Here is a 16,922-nt window from a genome sequence, read left to right as displayed (position 1 = left end):
AATTACATTGTGAAGCTTCCTTGAGAATAAGATTTCTGTCATATTCATCTTTAGATTCCTGGAATCCATTGTATATCAGGCCTTTCATCAGTGTTTGTTATTGACAATCATTGGTTGAGATAAGTTGTCATCTCTTTGTTCTAGCTCTTTAAGGGTAAGTTTTATTACTGCGATGGTCCAGACACTCGAAACATCACCACCAAAGCTGACTGCTGTGCAGCCCATTACCGCTGGATCCGGCGCAAATACAACTTTGATAACCTGGGTCAGGTGAGCACCATGCCAGGCCAAGCTGGGGCCAACACCAAGTCCACTGATAACAGGTGTACCTCACAGTTCCCACTGTGTACAGACCTTCTTTCCTGTCCCATCTGGAGCTGGCTCCTCCCCTAAACAGAATACTATGTCTAGAAAGGTCCCCAAGCAAATATTTCTTCCGTGGCCAGAGCCACACAAAAATAGGATCTGAGGAGCCAGCAGGTCTTTATGATATTGATGCTGTCTTAGTCCCTTGAAGAAGTACAGATTGACTCAACCAGCAGCTAAGTAGTATAGTAGATAGATTGAATGTTGCACCTGGAGTCAAGAAGACTCTCCTCAGATACATATTGTCTGTGTAACCCAGGAAAAAGGCATTTATCTCCTCTCAGGCTTTCTATTCTTATTTGTAAAATAGGAATAATATTATCACCCACCTCTTAGGGTTGTTGTGATGATCAAATGGGATAATCTACGTAAAATTAGAATTATAGAGATTCTTAAAGTGACATATAACTGTTATTAGCAGTAGTAATCATATTGGCAATAAAATTTTCCATAAGACTAGTAGAACTGGGACCACAATAACATCAAATAATCTTAGAGTGAAGCCAGACTCCTGAGAAGTTTATATTCTGCCACTGTTGATCATGTGGCTTTAGACTAATTCTTCTAATTGTATCCTCAGAACTTAGCACAGTGTAAGCATTTAATAAATGCTTTTGGGACTATCTGATTGGATAAAAGGCTCTAATTGAGATTCTATTTGTGTTTATCTGACTAAGTGATCTGACTAACTTCTCTGTCATTCCTCTATGAAGCCCTCCTTGACCATCCCCACCTCCAAAAACTAATTTATGCTAGAATTTTTCTTTTACCCTCTCCTTTATATGCATTTCACTCACTCTTCTATTTGTGTTTGTAGATATGTCTCTCCCTCTCTCCACCCCCCCCCCCAATTAGATTTGTTAAACTTCCTTGAGAATAAGATTTCTGTCATATCCATCTTTGGATTCCTAACATCCATTGTATACCAGTCCTTTCATGAATGTTATTTATGAACATAAATAGTGCTAGATCTCTAAACCACATCTGGGTCCAGCATCATTGTTTTGCAGGCTTCTATTGTCCTATTTCCTAGCCTCCTCCATGCCATACTGTACTCTCCCATCTCCCTATCTTTGCCCACACTATGCCTTATGCCCCAAATGTATTCCCTCCACCCCTACCACAATAATAAGCTCTACCTATAGATGTCTTTTTTTTTCTTTCAAGATCCTGTCTAGATTCTCCCTTTCTCTAGCTCCTTTTTCCCTCATTTCCCCAGATGAAAATTATCTTCCCCTCCTCAAATTTTTCTTTGTACTTTGCCTAAACTCCTCCTTACCTCTAGTCTTATTCATCTTCCCCTTGATTGTAAACTACTTGAGAGAAGGACCTATGTCATCTTGGTCTGGCTCTCAGTATAAGACTTGCACAGAATAGGCACTTTTTGAAAAACATTGGAAGGAGCTCTGATATTTGGACTCCAAGGACCTGAATTCAGTTTCTAACATTGCCAATTAATATCTGTCAATTTCCTCATCAGGGAAACCATGGAGTTAGAATAGAGAACTTCTAACATCCTTTTCAGCTCCAAATTTATGATCCTCTAATCCCTAGAGTGCTGGATTTGGAAGTAAAAGACCTTTATGTGAATCTCATCTCTATCACTCACTACTCCCTCTGTGACTTTGGATCTTATAATCCACTTCCATAGGCTTCTGTTCCCTTATCTAAAAAATGATGAGTTTAGACTAAGAAGACTTCTGAAGTCCTTTCCAGCTCTAAGCCCATGATCTGCTGCTATGATCCATTAATAAATATTTGGTAAAAATTAAATTACATTGCAATTGCCCTCTGCTGAAGGTTTTATCTACACTCTACCCCCAGTTGGCTCCTTCCCTTCCTGACAATGGCACTACCCAGGTGCTTTGAGTTCTGATATACCTGTCTCTTTTTCTTTTTATAAACATGCAAAATGCTAAATTTTAAGCAGATCTGTTTCTTTACCAAGAAATGAGAAGGTTTGCAAAATATTCATGTAACATATAAGAATCAGAGTGCTAGCAAAATGACTTGTCAGAGCAAAAATGAAGGAGATGAAGAGCATTCCACAAAATTCTTCTGTTTTTATAAAGGGACAACCAGAATCCCAAAGAGAGTAAATGACTTACCCAGCATTGCCCTGCAAATTGGTGGGAAAACTAGGACTGTAAAACCAGGAATTCTCCTATCCCCCGGGATTTTTTTTAACTTTAGCAATCTATGATGTCTTTGTATAGGTTGTAGTCTTGATGAAACACAATAAGCTGGAGTTCTTAACTGCTTCCAATGATCCCTAGCTTTCCTCCTATTAGTTGGTAAAATTAAGTGTGGGAGGTTCTGGGAATGGTTGGTTGCATCCACAGGTCATGACTCACTTCTTTCTGTCTTTCCTGGACCAGGCTCTTATGTCCCTTTTTGTGCTCTCGTCCAAGGATGGCTGGGTGAACATCATGTATGATGGCCTGGATGCTGTGGGCATCAACCAACAGGTACCTACGGATCAAAGGTGGCAGAATTTTCCATGGGATAGCATGAATCCCAAGTGCATTTTTAGAAAAGTAGAGACTTTCTTACTCTTATTGCCCTCCCAAAGTCTCCCCTTTCCGTTTTTTTGTCAGATTCAGAGTTTCCAAAGCAGGAGTGTTGGTGAAATCATGAAATACACACATACACTCTCACCTGCTTTTTTCTCATACAAAACACACACACATACACAGACTTTCTCACACACATTCTCTCTCACACATACACTCACATACACACACTCACACATATATTCTTTCACACTCTCTCTCACACACACATTCTCTGACTCTCTGCCCCTTTGTCTCTTTGTCGCTCTCTCTGCTCTCTTTCTGCTCTGTTTCTGTTTCTCTGTCTCTGTCTCTCTTACACACACACACACACACACACACACACACACACACACTTCTGACATCTGGGAAATGGAGCCAAACTCCCCTAGGTAGACACCTATGTTGCACATGCTGCCCTTAAAAAGGCCCCAGCCCCAAAATCTCTCACTGAGGCCTGAAATTCTAATTTCCTTCCTTGGAGTCCACTTTAAGAATACAGAGGCAGGCCCCAGGGGAATGAAAACAGAAGACAGTCAGATAGGGGGAGGTGAAGAGGGCGGAGCACAGTGAATGCAGACTGGGCTGGGACATGGGTCCATGGTTCTGGGGACCAGGCACTGCTCCGTGCCTGGCTCGGACCATGACCCATTGGTCTTTCCCTTCCTTCCCCTCCCGGCCACCCCGCGGGCCATCAGCCCATCCAGAACCACAATCCCTGGATGTTGCTGTACTTCATCTCCTTCCTGCTCATCGTCAGCTTCTTTGTCCTGAACATGTTTGTGGGCGTGGTGGTGGAGAACTTCCACAAGTGCCGGCAGCACCAGGAGGCAGAGGAGGCTCGGCGGCGGGAAGAGAAGAGGCTCCGCAGGCTGGAGAAGAAGCGTAGGAGTAAGGCGATATACGTGTCCGGTCGGTAGATTGCGTTACCAAGTAGACTCATTCTGAGCCCTGCCTGTTGAGAAAAAAAACACCTTGTCTTGGTTTGTGGACTTGGGGGCGGTGGGGCTCTAAGTCACAGGCCACTGGATCATTCCCTGGACAAGCCTCGCTGAGACTCCAGCCATGTCCACATGTGGCCTGTAGGACAACTGTGGAATGATCCCCCGCAAACCGTGTTTCCTGGCATACCTACCACACCCATGGTTGGAAAGCCTGGATTTTTTTTTTTCCCCAAGCCTACATTATCCTCCTCAAACCTGGTGGGTCTTGCACGTAAGGTGCTTAGGGATCGCTGAGTCAGCTTGTGGCCTTGGAAAGGCGGTGTCTTGTATGCTAGCAAATACAGTTGGTATTTGACTGTCAGAGCCTAATATGGGCCCAGGTGGGCCTCCAAAGGCATCAGGATTCCCTCCCTCCCTGGAGGATAACCAAGGGGACCTCTGTGCCCTGGGACTTAGAGTAGCCTGTGTTTTCTCTCTCAAATTTCGGTTTGGTCCTGTTTGCCTTCTTCCTTTTCCCAACCAGTTGTGATGTCTTTCAGTTTCTGAGTGTCCATGCATGACCCCGCATGCCCCCAATACCCTAAAGTGGAGAAGGGTGTATTTCAAGATATGACTGAGCATGGAATAGCCATTAGAAAAGATACCAGTGCTTTGACCCATGGTGCCCAGGACAAGTGGTGAAGTAAAGAAGAAAAGAGTCTATGGGGGAGTTCCTGTGATTCAGAAATTGAATTTCCCATAGTCTTTAAGTCTAGCAAATATAAATAATCATAGAATCTTGGGTCCAGAAAAGACCTCAGGGATTAGCTAATCAAAGCTGCCATCCAAAGTCAGTGGTCCTCTCTGATCCAGTAATCCACCTCTGCTTGTATGGCTACCTCTAATGTCAGGGACTTCCCTATCTAACAAGAGCACCATCCCATTGGGGGAATAGCTCTAGTTATTGGAAGAGACTTTCATTATATTGAGCCAGAACTTGCTTCCTTATAACTTTCAGCCATTGTTACTAGTTCTGCCTTCCAGGACCTTTACCTATCCAAAGAAAGTGATTATGGACTCTCTCAGTCTCTTCTCCCTGCTAAACATCCTTATAGTTTTCAACTGATTCTCACAGAAAGCAATTTCAAGTCCCTCAGATAAAGCATATTTGGCATCTTTTTCTTCTTTTTCCTTTTCTTTTCTTGCTCATTCTTCTCTTCTTCCTACTCTTCTCCCTGATCCTTTTATTCTTCCTACTTTAACTACTCTATTCTTCTTCCTCTTCCTCATCTTTCTCCCTTTCTCTTCTTTCTCCTCCTCACTACTTGGCCAAGACACTTGATTTCCCTGAGCCTCGATTTCTTTATATAAAATGAAAGGTTTGAAAAAGATCGCCTCTTCCTGCTCCTATGGTCCTCTTCACTTTTTCCTTTCTATTTCCCTCCTCTTCTTCCTTTCCTTTTGCTCTCCTTCCTCCTCTCTATTTTTTTCTTCATCCCCTCATTTCTTTTTCTCCTTGTTGTCATCACCCCCCGCTTCCTATTTCCCTTTACCAGATTAATTACTTTGGCATTAAAACTAAGATGTGAATAAGAGGGAGCTAGTAATAAAAAGTATAGCTCAGCATAGGAAAACAAAAAACCAGGGAGGTAAGACATAAATGCAGTATTTCCTGGTATGATATAGACTAAGAACATTCTGACTATTGGCTATATCAGGCAAGAACATTAGCAAGTTCCAGCATTGTGAGTGTTGTCAAGGTTGATTCTTTGTATCTTTAAGTAAATAAAATCTCACTCACTGATGAAAAGTACTGGCTAAATTGAGAAGAATACCTTATCCTCCAGGATGTAATAAAAGAGATTTCCTTAAATCCTAAGAGAAAGCTTATCTGCCCAAACATATAAAGAGGCTAAGTGGGAAATTTTATACCAAGATATAAGGGAATTGTATTCCCTGAAGCTTTGGCCCTGTTCTGTTCAACATCTTAGTAATGACATAGGGTTATCAGGTATACATATGACACAAAACTGAGTGAGATGGCAATACATTGGATGAGGGGACAGAATTGGAAAATATTTTTGACAGGCTACAACAGGCTAAAACTCCAATAAAATGAAGGTTATAGGGGTAATTGTAAAGTCCTTCATTTGCACAGTAAAATTATATGGGGTGATATCCTTTTTTTTCTTTTTGTAATAATGTCAAATGTACACTTTTCAGAAAGACTATTTTGCGGAGAACTTATACAGGGCAAGTGCTCACACAGTAGTTAGAAATACTAATACAAGGACATTCTTAAGGTCTCTGTTAAGAACTCTAGAACTGATTATATGATATTGGAGACAGTGGCAAAATACTATCCAACATGGCCCTTGTCAAAGGTGATGTTCTTCATGAACAAAGCAAAATTGAAATAATTCAAAAGTAATACAAATTTGGTGAGAGAATACACTCCAAATGTGCTATATGGACTATCTGTGTGCAACATATGGTAAAGCATTCCGAGCTCGTATTGGTCTGTTTAGCCACTGTCATAAACAATGTAACTTGTCACTAACATAATGATGTCATTTTGGTCCTCTTTGACAACAAAGGACAACAACTACCTCTGCCATTTGCATTCAAAAATTTAATTACTCAAAGTAAAGGTAGTCTGGCTCAACTAGGAAGAAAAAGACCTGAAAGTTTTAATGGTTAGCAAGCTTAATATGAGGCAATAACATAAAAAAGCAGCCAAAAAAATTGACTTCCATCTTGGACTACATTGAAGGGTCAAGTGTCCTGAATGAGAAAAAGGAGCATCCCATTGTACTCTGTTCTGATCAGAATATATCTGAAGTTGAGTTCTAGAGGCAAAGGATTAAGAAAGACATTGACAGCTGAAAGAGTCTCCAGTAGAGAGGAGAGAGAAAGGTGCAGGGATACAAATCATGCCATAAGGGGGCATGATGAATTGAAAGTCCTGAGCTTATTTAGCCTAGAGATGGGAAGAACTGGGACATAGCTACTATAAAGTATTTGAATGGCTGACACAGGAAACTAGTCCTGCTCAGTGCTGGAAGGCAGAACTAGAGTGAAAGTTTTTTTAAAAATCTGACTTAAAATAAAGAAAAAGTTAAGAGACAGAATGGTTCAGTAGACAAAGAATTATCTTGATATCAGGAGGACTTCAGTTCAGATTTCACATCTGACAAGTTGACTGTGACTCTGGGAAAGTCACTTAACTTAGTGCCCTCAGGTAAATCTTGAAGACAATAAATTGCCAAGAAGGTATAGATTATAGGTCAGTAGACAAAGTTCTTCACCAGGAGCTCCCTACACAAATAGAATCACAGATTGGGTTTGTTTTGTTTGTTTGTTTGTTTGTTTGTTTGTTTGTTTGTTTGTTTTTAAATAAAAATACAGACTTTCTCATATTAGAACTGCCCTAAAGTAGAATGGACTATCTCAGGAATAAGTGAGCTCCCTGTCACTGAAAAGTATTTAAGCAGAAGTTAAGTGATCCATTGTCATAGAGAGGACTCTATTGGATTGGGCTCTGGTTTTGCAGTACCCTCTAATTCTGAGAGTCTGTGATTGACTATTCACCCCTGGGATGTCTCAGAGTTAAGAGTCCTTTCTCAGCTCAGAGATGACATTGTCAAGGAGATAGCTTCCATTAGGAAGCTCTCCATTTGGGGCAGATAATTAGATTGACAAATAAAGCATTTATTAAGACTTACTCTGTTCCAGGAGGTTTGCTAAGCTCTGGGGATATAAAAGTGAGAAAGCAAGGTCTTTATTCTCAAGGAAGTTACATTCTAATGGGAGCAGGCAATATCTATAGGAGACATTGAAAGTGGGAGAGGGAAAAGGAGGAGGGTACCTTTCTGATTAATACATGAGGAAAATTAACCAGGACAGAGAATGAATTTCTAGAAAATGTCTAGTCTTTGGACCTCTTAATAGGCACTAGAAATTCAGGACACAGGACTTTTTCTGTTCTATATTTATTGCTTAGAGTCTGGCATATGTGTATTAGCATGTTGCCATCATTAATCTGTAATAGCCAGATCCAATGTAGGATCCAAGGCATATAATATATAGGTTGGACATAACAGGGCGTGAGCCAGCAAGGCAGTGGCAATCCAGGGAAAGACTCGTCAGTTATCTAATTGGACACAAAATTATAGTTATCCTTAGGGAGGCAAGGCAGCTGGTGTATAAGTGGGAAAGACCAGAGTGAGCTGGGAAGGAAAAGGGGAAGTGAGTAGAATGACTGAGACTTCTGATGACATGCTGGATGTGAAGAGAAAAGGAGAGGATCCAAGCCAATTCTTCAGAAGCTCATTCTTTGAGGGAAACCAAAGGGTCCCATGCCCTGCTCTAAGAGAGCTCTCAATCTGGACTAGGAAGAGAAGTAACAAACCCAGAGCATTGTACTCAAAGAGTTTATTCTCTGGGGAAGAGAGAATGGAAGATGAATGCTTTGTTCTCAGAGATTTCACAAATAGGGAGTATGAGAAAGTGAGGGAGAGGATTGAGAGACACTGGCCTTGAGAAGTTCTCAGTTGGGAGAGAGTGATTTAGAGTATAATATAGGACAATATGCAGTAAGTGTCAAATTGTGTCATATTGCAGAAAGTCAAGAGAACAACAGCTTAATATGGGTGAGTAGGAAACTTTTGAGAAGAGGTTGGAAGCTGTGAAGAATGAAGAGAGTTGAAAGATTATTTGTGTTCTCTATAGATTGATAGATAGAGTGATAGAATGATTTTTAGAACAACTGTATTTCCTTTTGAAAGCTAAAAACCATTTCCATTGTTTTCCAGGCATTCTCCCTAACACAGGTATTTCATTGGCCTCATAGGGCACTCACCTTTCTGCCTCCTTTGCTTTCTAGCATTCTCTAAAGAGGCAAATATCGGAGCAGCTCAGCTGGTGCTATTAGGCCAGAGGGGCCATTGTTTCTGAGAGGAAGCCATGAGTTTCCCTGACCCTTCTTCACTCAAAGTAGGGCAGGAGAAAAGAACCTCTGGAGAAGGGAGGCTCCAAGGAGAGCCACCAGCCAGGGCTGTTAGAAAAGGATTAAAATGTGGAAGGGGAAACAAGAAATCCAAGGAAGATGTAGAGGGGAAGTCCATTAGCTTCTCCTCTCTAGCTTCTCCCCAGCCCTGTCTACCTCAGCACAGCTCTAGCTGCCACTGAGAGCTTAGTCAGTCAGCTGACAGGCATTCGTACTATGAAGTTGGGTCTTGAGCTAGGGAAGAACTTCCATTCTACTCAGGCCTGGGTGAAGACAGAAAAGTGAGTTTTGTGGTAATATTGACTCACGATGCGAAGGCTAGGGCAGAGACAAGAAGAGGCTACCCCTGCCTTCAATTTTTGGCCTCCTAGCATCACTGAGGACGTGCTTGATCACTTCCCTCTGCCTGCTTCCCTAAACTCACACCTATTCTGCTCTCCTAGCATTATCTCTCATATCCCACCTTCTGCTCAGCTACTGGGGTCTTTCTGCATGCTCATCAGGGTCCTAAGTGGCATGTGCAGCATTAAGTACCAGGTGTCTTTCTCTGTCTTAGAGGCCGTGCTTGATGGGGAGTTCTTGAATTGGTCTAGTGTAGAATCCCAAAGCTCCTATTCTCTGCTATATTCTCTAGACTAAGCCCTTTTGCTGTACCAAGTGTCCTTGGATTAAGGATAAAGACATTTGGCTTTTTATCCACAGCAATTGGCTAATGCATGAATCAGAAAACCAGAATCGTGGCTCCAAACCAGCAATCTCCCTTCCCACCATAACCTCTGCATAAGCTCTCCCTTCCCACTCAGCCCCTGCCAGCATGCTATGCATGCCGCATGTGTGTGATGATGCCCTGGTGTGACCATGGTACATGAGTGCCTTGTGACCATCAAATGTTTCCCTCTGACTTTCTTGGGGTTTCCAAATTGCAGTTTCCTTATCATACCACTGCCCAGCTCAGCCGTGCCCTAAGAGGCTATACTAATGTCCTCTCCCCTTCTTGAGTGATATCTTCTAGAATTCAAAGCTTAACTATCATACTTGCTGGCTGTGTGACTCTGGGGAAGTCATTTCCCAAGGAGGAAAATGACACAGTGGAAGGACTATTGGACTTAGGTTCCCACTTCAGACTCTTACTAGCTATGTTACTCTGGACAAGTCACATGACTTTACTAACCATCAGTTTCCTTATCTGTAAAATGGAGATTTTAAAAAATTCTTTCTCCTTCAAAAGATTATTGTATTCACTCAATGTGAGAATACTTATAAACATTTTGTTAACCTTCAAACTAGTGGACTTTGCCAGTTCCTCAATCCTAGGCTCACCTTAAGTCTGAAAAGAGACCTCTGAATGAAGGATTTGTGTTTGTTATTCATCTACTTAGAAAGTTCTCCCTTATCTCCACCCACAGCTAAAAAGAAGACCGAACTTCCCTATTCCCCATCCCTCACTTTTAATATGAAAGAGCTTGACTTTTTATGTCAGAGACCTCTTTGGGAAGTCTGGTAATGTCTATGAACTCTGCCCTTCTCAGAAGACTGTTTTATTGTCCACACTTATAATTGAAGAAAATGTTCAGTTTCATTTAGAAGTTAGTGAAGATAGATAAAATATTTTTTTCCCTATTCAAGTTCCCTGATCCCCTGAAATCCACCATGGGTCCCAAGTTAAGAAGATCTGCTCCAACACCACAATATTTCTACCTAATCCCCATATCCCCCTGAATTTCACAATAAAATATTTATATATGTCTTTAAAATTTTATTGCTTTCCCAATAAATAGGTGCTATTATTCACCTCATTTTACAACTGAGATAATTGAGACAAAGAGATGTTAAGTGACTCTCTAGTAAGTATCTGATGCAGAATTCAAACTCAGATCTTACATAGTCCAGCGCTCTATATAGTAGGCCACCTGGATGATAAATCACTTTTTCGATTCTCAACTTTGAAATCTAACCAAACTCTTTTGATGAAACCAAAACTGTTGTTTAGGGTAGACCTAGAATTATACTTCTGACCTATTGAATAAGCAAGCACTGGCTCCCAGTCTCCCCACATGTCCTTTTTCTGGGCACAACTGAACAACACGTAGGTTTCTTGGCATTGACCATAGATTACATAGTGGAGACAGTGGAGAAAAAACATTGGATTTTCTCAGAGTTCCTGGGTTCAATACGCTGCTTGTGTGGCCCTAAATAAATCATTTAACCAACCTAGGTTTCCAATTCTTCATTTGTAAAATGAGGGAAATAGCATTTGCTGAAACTTTACTATTATGATTCTATTACCTACTAGCTGGGTTATTGTTATTGTTCAGTTGTATTCAGTCATGTCTGACTCTTTATGACCCCTTTTGGAGTTTTCTTGACAAAGATAATTGAGTGATTTGCCATTTGATTCTCCAGGTCATTGTACAGAAAACTGAGGCAAATGGAGTCACATAGCTACTAAGTGTCTGAAGCCAAATTTGACTCAAGAAGATGAGTCCTTCAAGTCTTGCACTCTATTCACTATGCCATCTAACTATCCCTACTAGCTGGGTAGTGATTTTGAAGTCCCTTTCAATTCTAAATCAATAATCACATGATCCTATAAATGCCAATCATAGTAGGTCAAAGATACCATCTCTCAATTATCTGTATTAGTGAGACGTACAAACACCACAGGATATCATTGAATCCAAACATCCATTTGAACTAGACTTTCACATTTTGCCTGGCTCCAATTTACTCCTTCTTTCTCTGGGACCACACTTCCCTCTTGAGCAGAAAGCACTGAATAGGAAGGTGGAAAAGAATTTTCAGGTCTAGATAATCTCTACAGAGGAGACTTGGATAACTGAAAGCTGACTACACAGAGGGCTGCTTGTCCTTATAGATATTACTCAGTATGTAAGGATACTATATTATCCTCTACATACTATGCTAGGTGGCACAGTGGATATAATGCTGAACCTGGAATCAAGAAGACTTGAATTCAAATGAAACCTTAGACACTTGTTAGCTGTGTAATTCTGGGTAAGTCACTTAATCCTGTTACAGTTTCCTCTTCTGTAAAAAGACCTGGAGAAACAAATGGCAAACTATTCCATTATCTTTGCCAAGAAAACCCTAAATGGGGTAATAAAGAGTCAGACAAAAATTAAATGATTGAACAAGGGATATACAGTTTAAAAAAAAAAAAAGCCATTTCCAAAGGCACTATTAGGATACACATTTGACCCAAATGCATCCTTCAGTTAGAAAGCTGACACAGCTAATATTTTAGTAATTTTCTTCCTGTGCTACCCCATGCAGGCCAGATGTGTGGAAACATTTGGTTCTTTATTTTGTCTCATTCCAATACTTGCCCCTTCGGTTCTTTCCTCTGGTCCTTTTCCTTATATTTCTGCACTTTCCAATGCAGGCCGGTCCCTGGACGGCTCAGAAATCCCCAGGAAAAGGCTGTCTTCACAGGATCCTCTAGTCACTGTATCTGGAAATGTGTTCCCAGAAGCTTCCTGGGCATGGGATCGGGCACTTCTAAGCATTGGGACAGGGAGTTTGGGAGCTGGTGGTGCTGGATGGGCAAGCATTGCATGGAGCGTGACCCAGTCCAGGACACTCAAATGTTCCCGATCTGCCTCCTGGAGGATAGATTTCAAGCCCCGATTCCCCAATCGGGAGCCATGGGAAAAGGGCAGGAAGGAAACGTCAGTGGCTATATCCCATCCCTGCTCTGCCATGGCTGGTCTCCAGCACACTCACCAGCCCCTATGCATTCCCTTTCCTTTCCACAGAAGCCCAGCGCAGGCCATACTATGCTGACTATTCACCTACCCGGAGATCAATCCACAGCCTGTGCACTAGCCATTACTTGGACCTGTTCATTACCTTCATCATCGGGATCAATGTGATCACCATGTCTATGGAACATTATAACCAGCCCAAGGTAAGGATCAGGACTTAATCAAGAACCTGAGAGCAACAGGCTGATGACTTAAAGGGCCTCTGCTGCCTTCCAAGATCTCCATTTCCATCCCATTGTAACAGAATTTCCTTACCTCCCCTGTTCCCTTTGTCTCAGATGTTGTTGAGCTGTTCTGAGGGAGATAAGAAGTAGACCTAGCCCCACTTAACAGCCTTGGCTCTGTGAGAGAGACAGACCTGGGCTCTGTACTCAGATAGGCCATGTTCTGACTGAGGAGACCAAACCATGCACCAGGGAGGGGTGCAAATTCTAGGAGATCATCATAGGCCAGAGTAGTCATGGAAGCTGTAATGTGTGGAAGGAAGATATTCCTATAATGGACCAGAATTCCCTAAATCCAGTTTAGATCTCACTGTCTGGCTGACTCAATAGCACCTTCTTCCTCCTAGCCCCAAGTGGTGTCCTGGAGCCCTTTGGAGACCAAAAACCTTCCAGATATACCCAATGAAGCCCTTCCAAAAAGAGGCAAGGTAGAACAGCACTAACTGTACTACACCAGGATATTATGGAGAGAAGACTTAATAATCATAAGCCTGAATGTAAATGGCTTTAGCATACTTACAAGGGAAAAAAAAAGAGTTGAAGACTAGATTTGAAAACACAGCTCAACAATATATAACCTCCAGAAAACACAACAGAAATAGGGCTATTTGTAAACTTATGATGTATTTTTTGGATTAAATATATTATGAATCAGTTGATTAAAAAAAAACAGAAATTGCAGTTGTAATTTCAGATAAGACAAAAGCTAAAACAGATAACAGAAAACAAATAGTAAAACCATTTAATGCTTGAAGTTATAACATATTATAAATAATATCAAGATGGCTAGTTGGCATATCTGATAGAATGTTGCTCTTGCAGTCAGGAAGACTTGAGTTCATATCTTGCCCCATATGCTTATTATGTAACCTTTGACAAGTGACTTAGTCTCTTCAGCTTTACTTGGTTCATCTGTAATGTAAGCTAAAAATAATGCCTATATTACAAGATGGTGAGAATCAAATGAGATAATATAAAATGTAAAGCATTTTGTAAAACAAAGGAATATACAAATATAATAATAGTAATAATAAATATATTGACTATATATATATTTGATATAGCAACTAAGTATTTAAGGAAAAACCAACTGAAATATGAAAGATGCAGACAGTAAGTAAACATGAAAATAATTAACAGTTAACATGAAGATGTTATAGTTTAAGAACTTGATAAATCTAACAAAGTTAAATAAGAAAAAAAAATCAGATTGGGGACAATGTCAGAAAAACTTAATTGAAAGACCTATATAAAAATCATTAAATATGATTTTAATGTGCTCATTGGAGGAGCAACCATGTTGCTTTCACAAAAATCTATCATGTTCTAAAGCCCTCCTAAATAAACAAGAAACATGAAATAAAGTGAATAAAGGCATAAAATTTAAACATCTTTTACAGACTGCAGCCCAGTAAAAATAGCAAGCAATAAAAGAAACATGAATGAAACTAACAAACCTAAAGATACAGAGACTAAAAAACAATACACCAAATTTTGAATGAACAATAAGTGTGAAAAACTATAAATATTACATCAAAATTAGTGATAACAGTAAATAGCATACCATTATTTCTGAGATACAGCTAAAGCAGTCATTAGAGGCAATTTCTATCCGCTTACATTAACAAAAGAGAATTAATGAACTTAGCACTTGTTTATTAGAAATTCAACAAATTAATAATCCCCCCCCCCCCAAAAAAAAGCACAAAGGAGGAAATTTGGAGATTTAAAGCTCAAATAGAATCAAAAATGGAAATTAAATTGACTTTAATAAACCAGAAGCATATTTTTAAAATACCAATAAAACTGACAAAGTGTTAGCTAATGAGTAAAAAAAGAGAAAGGAAGACCAATTATCTTAAATTATACAGTAGAATATCATAGCAAATGGAGATACAAAAAAGAAAATAACCAGAAATCAATATATTAAGTTCTGTGCAAACAGAACTGAGCATTTTAATGACATGGATGAATACATATAATATAAAGTATTCTATTTAATGGAAAAGAAATTGAGACCTGAAACCTCTATATCTTAAAAAGAGAAAATGAGAAAGCTATAAATGAAATTCAATAAGGAAAAAATACTGAACCAGATGGAAGTATAAATGAATTGTGCTAGTTATTTTTTAAAAATAGTCTCCATTAATACATAAATTATTTTCAATAAAAGAAGGGACTTTGCCCAAAACACCTGGTTGTAGAAAATAAAGCATAACACATAGGTACCTATACCCTATAGCTCCTCTTCAGACTTAAGTTAGTAGGATGACAATCTATCTACCTTGGCTCAGTTGCCTCTCTCCATATTAAAAACTGGAAGCTTTCTAAATTAATTCAAATTAAGAAATTCTCTAATTAACCATGCTAAAAGACCCAGACATTGAACAATAATAAAAGATTTAATCTGCACAGAAATAAACAAAAGGTTATGGAAAACAATTTCTAACACATTTGTGAATAGATACAGCTATTTTGCTCCTCCTCCAGATGAGCAGCAGGGCAGAAACATTGGGACAGAAAGCAATCCCTGAACAAGCACTAGGTACAGGAATGAATGCCATCTGGAAGCTCTGTCAACCACTACCCATTACTATGTCACAGATCCAGGGTAGAGAGGAGCAATCATAAACTTTGGTTCTAGCTGTGTAGTGAGCAAGGAATAAGTTCAAGAAGCAAATGATTGTTGTTTGGCTCTGATTCCAGAAGCAGAACTCAGCATCTGAGAGCAAAAAAGAGACATAAGAATTCAATTATTCTTAACATACCAGTGGGATAATAGTGACTGAGCCTAGCAGTAGTCTACTGAAACTCCCAATTAGGAACAAGTTGAAAAACCCAAACCTGAATCAGAAATTTGTAGAACTCAGAACAGGAGGGCAGTGAACATACCCATCCCTGGATTGTTGCATTTTGGGAGCATTGAAAGCTTGTAGGACCCTAGCTGGAGCTGTGAAAACTTTTAACAGGAAAGGAAGGGAAGAAAATAAGCATTATATAATGCCTAATATGTTTCAGGCCCTGCACTAAGCACTTTCTACAAATAACTCAACAAAACAGCAACCTTGCAAGGTAGATACTATTAATATCCCCATTTTACAAATGAGGAAGTTGAAAAAAGTTTTAGCCAAACAGAAAAGAAATTATAAAAGACAAAATAATTCCTAAGATTACCTTTTACCTATTCTGCATCTCCTGTGTATCTGTTTCTTTATATGCCTCTCCCATTATAAGCTTCTTCATGGCAGAAACTGATCTTGCCTTTCTTTGTATTCCCAGATTATAGATCAGAGTCTGGCATGTAGTGAGTGTTCAATAAATGTTTGATGATTGATTTACACATTTTTGAAATATTTAAAATAAAATGTTCACCAGTTAAAACACTGCTGCCAGAAGAAAAGATATAGGATGTGGGAAATTGTTGTATTATATTTGATTTTTTAAAATCTGACACCTATACTTTTTGTAGTACACAAAACTAGAAACAAAGTAGAGACCTATTAATTGGGGAAATGCCTAAGCAAATTGTGGTATGAATGGTTTGTGGTGTATGAATTATTATGGCATAAGAAATGGTAAATATGATAAATAATAATAAGCATGAGAAGATTTATATAAACTGATACAAACTGAAGTAACCAGGAAAACAACATAAAAATGACAACAATATAAATGGAAATCAAAGTGAATGGTGAAAAATCTAAATGACTAAACTAAGCCACAAAGAAGAGAGATGAGAATCTACCTCCCTTCTTCCTTTGCAGAAGTTGGAAGAATGCAAATATAGAACCTGGCATAGAACAGCCAACTTGGCTGATAACGATGGTTGGCTTTACTGAACTATTTTTGTATCTCGCTTTTCCACTCCTTATATCAAGGGGTGTGTGCCTAGGGGGAAAAAAGATATACTGGGAAATAAACATGAAATAAAAATAAGCTATGAACAAGCTAAGTCTGACATCTATAATCTACAGGGAGTTTACATAAATCTATAAGATTAAGTGCCATCCTTCAATATATAAGTGGGCATAAATAAACAATTTTCAAAAGAAGAAACATAATCA

General features: G+C 39.5%; 1 protein-coding gene across 1 annotated transcript in view; it reads left to right on the top strand.

Moving 5' to 3' along the window:
• CACNA1H (calcium voltage-gated channel subunit alpha1 H) overlaps window positions 1-16,922 on the top strand; it is a 383,111-nt gene that overhangs the window by 340,003 nt on the left and 26,186 nt on the right. The window contains 4 exon segments of the mRNA XM_074279700.1: window positions 145-270; window positions 2,745-2,834; window positions 3,617-3,830; window positions 12,626-12,777. Of these exon segments, the coding sequence (XP_074135801.1) occupies window positions 145-270; window positions 2,745-2,834; window positions 3,617-3,830; window positions 12,626-12,777 (582 nt within the window).

The sequence above is a fragment of the Sminthopsis crassicaudata genome, chromosome 1 (assembly GCF_048593235.1).
Source record: "Sminthopsis crassicaudata isolate SCR6 chromosome 1, ASM4859323v1, whole genome shotgun sequence".
NCBI classification, from domain to species: Eukaryota; Metazoa; Chordata; class Mammalia; order Dasyuromorphia; family Dasyuridae; genus Sminthopsis; species Sminthopsis crassicaudata.
The sequence above is the reverse complement of the archived record's forward strand: the minus strand, read 5'-3'. Positions and strand labels throughout refer to the sequence as shown.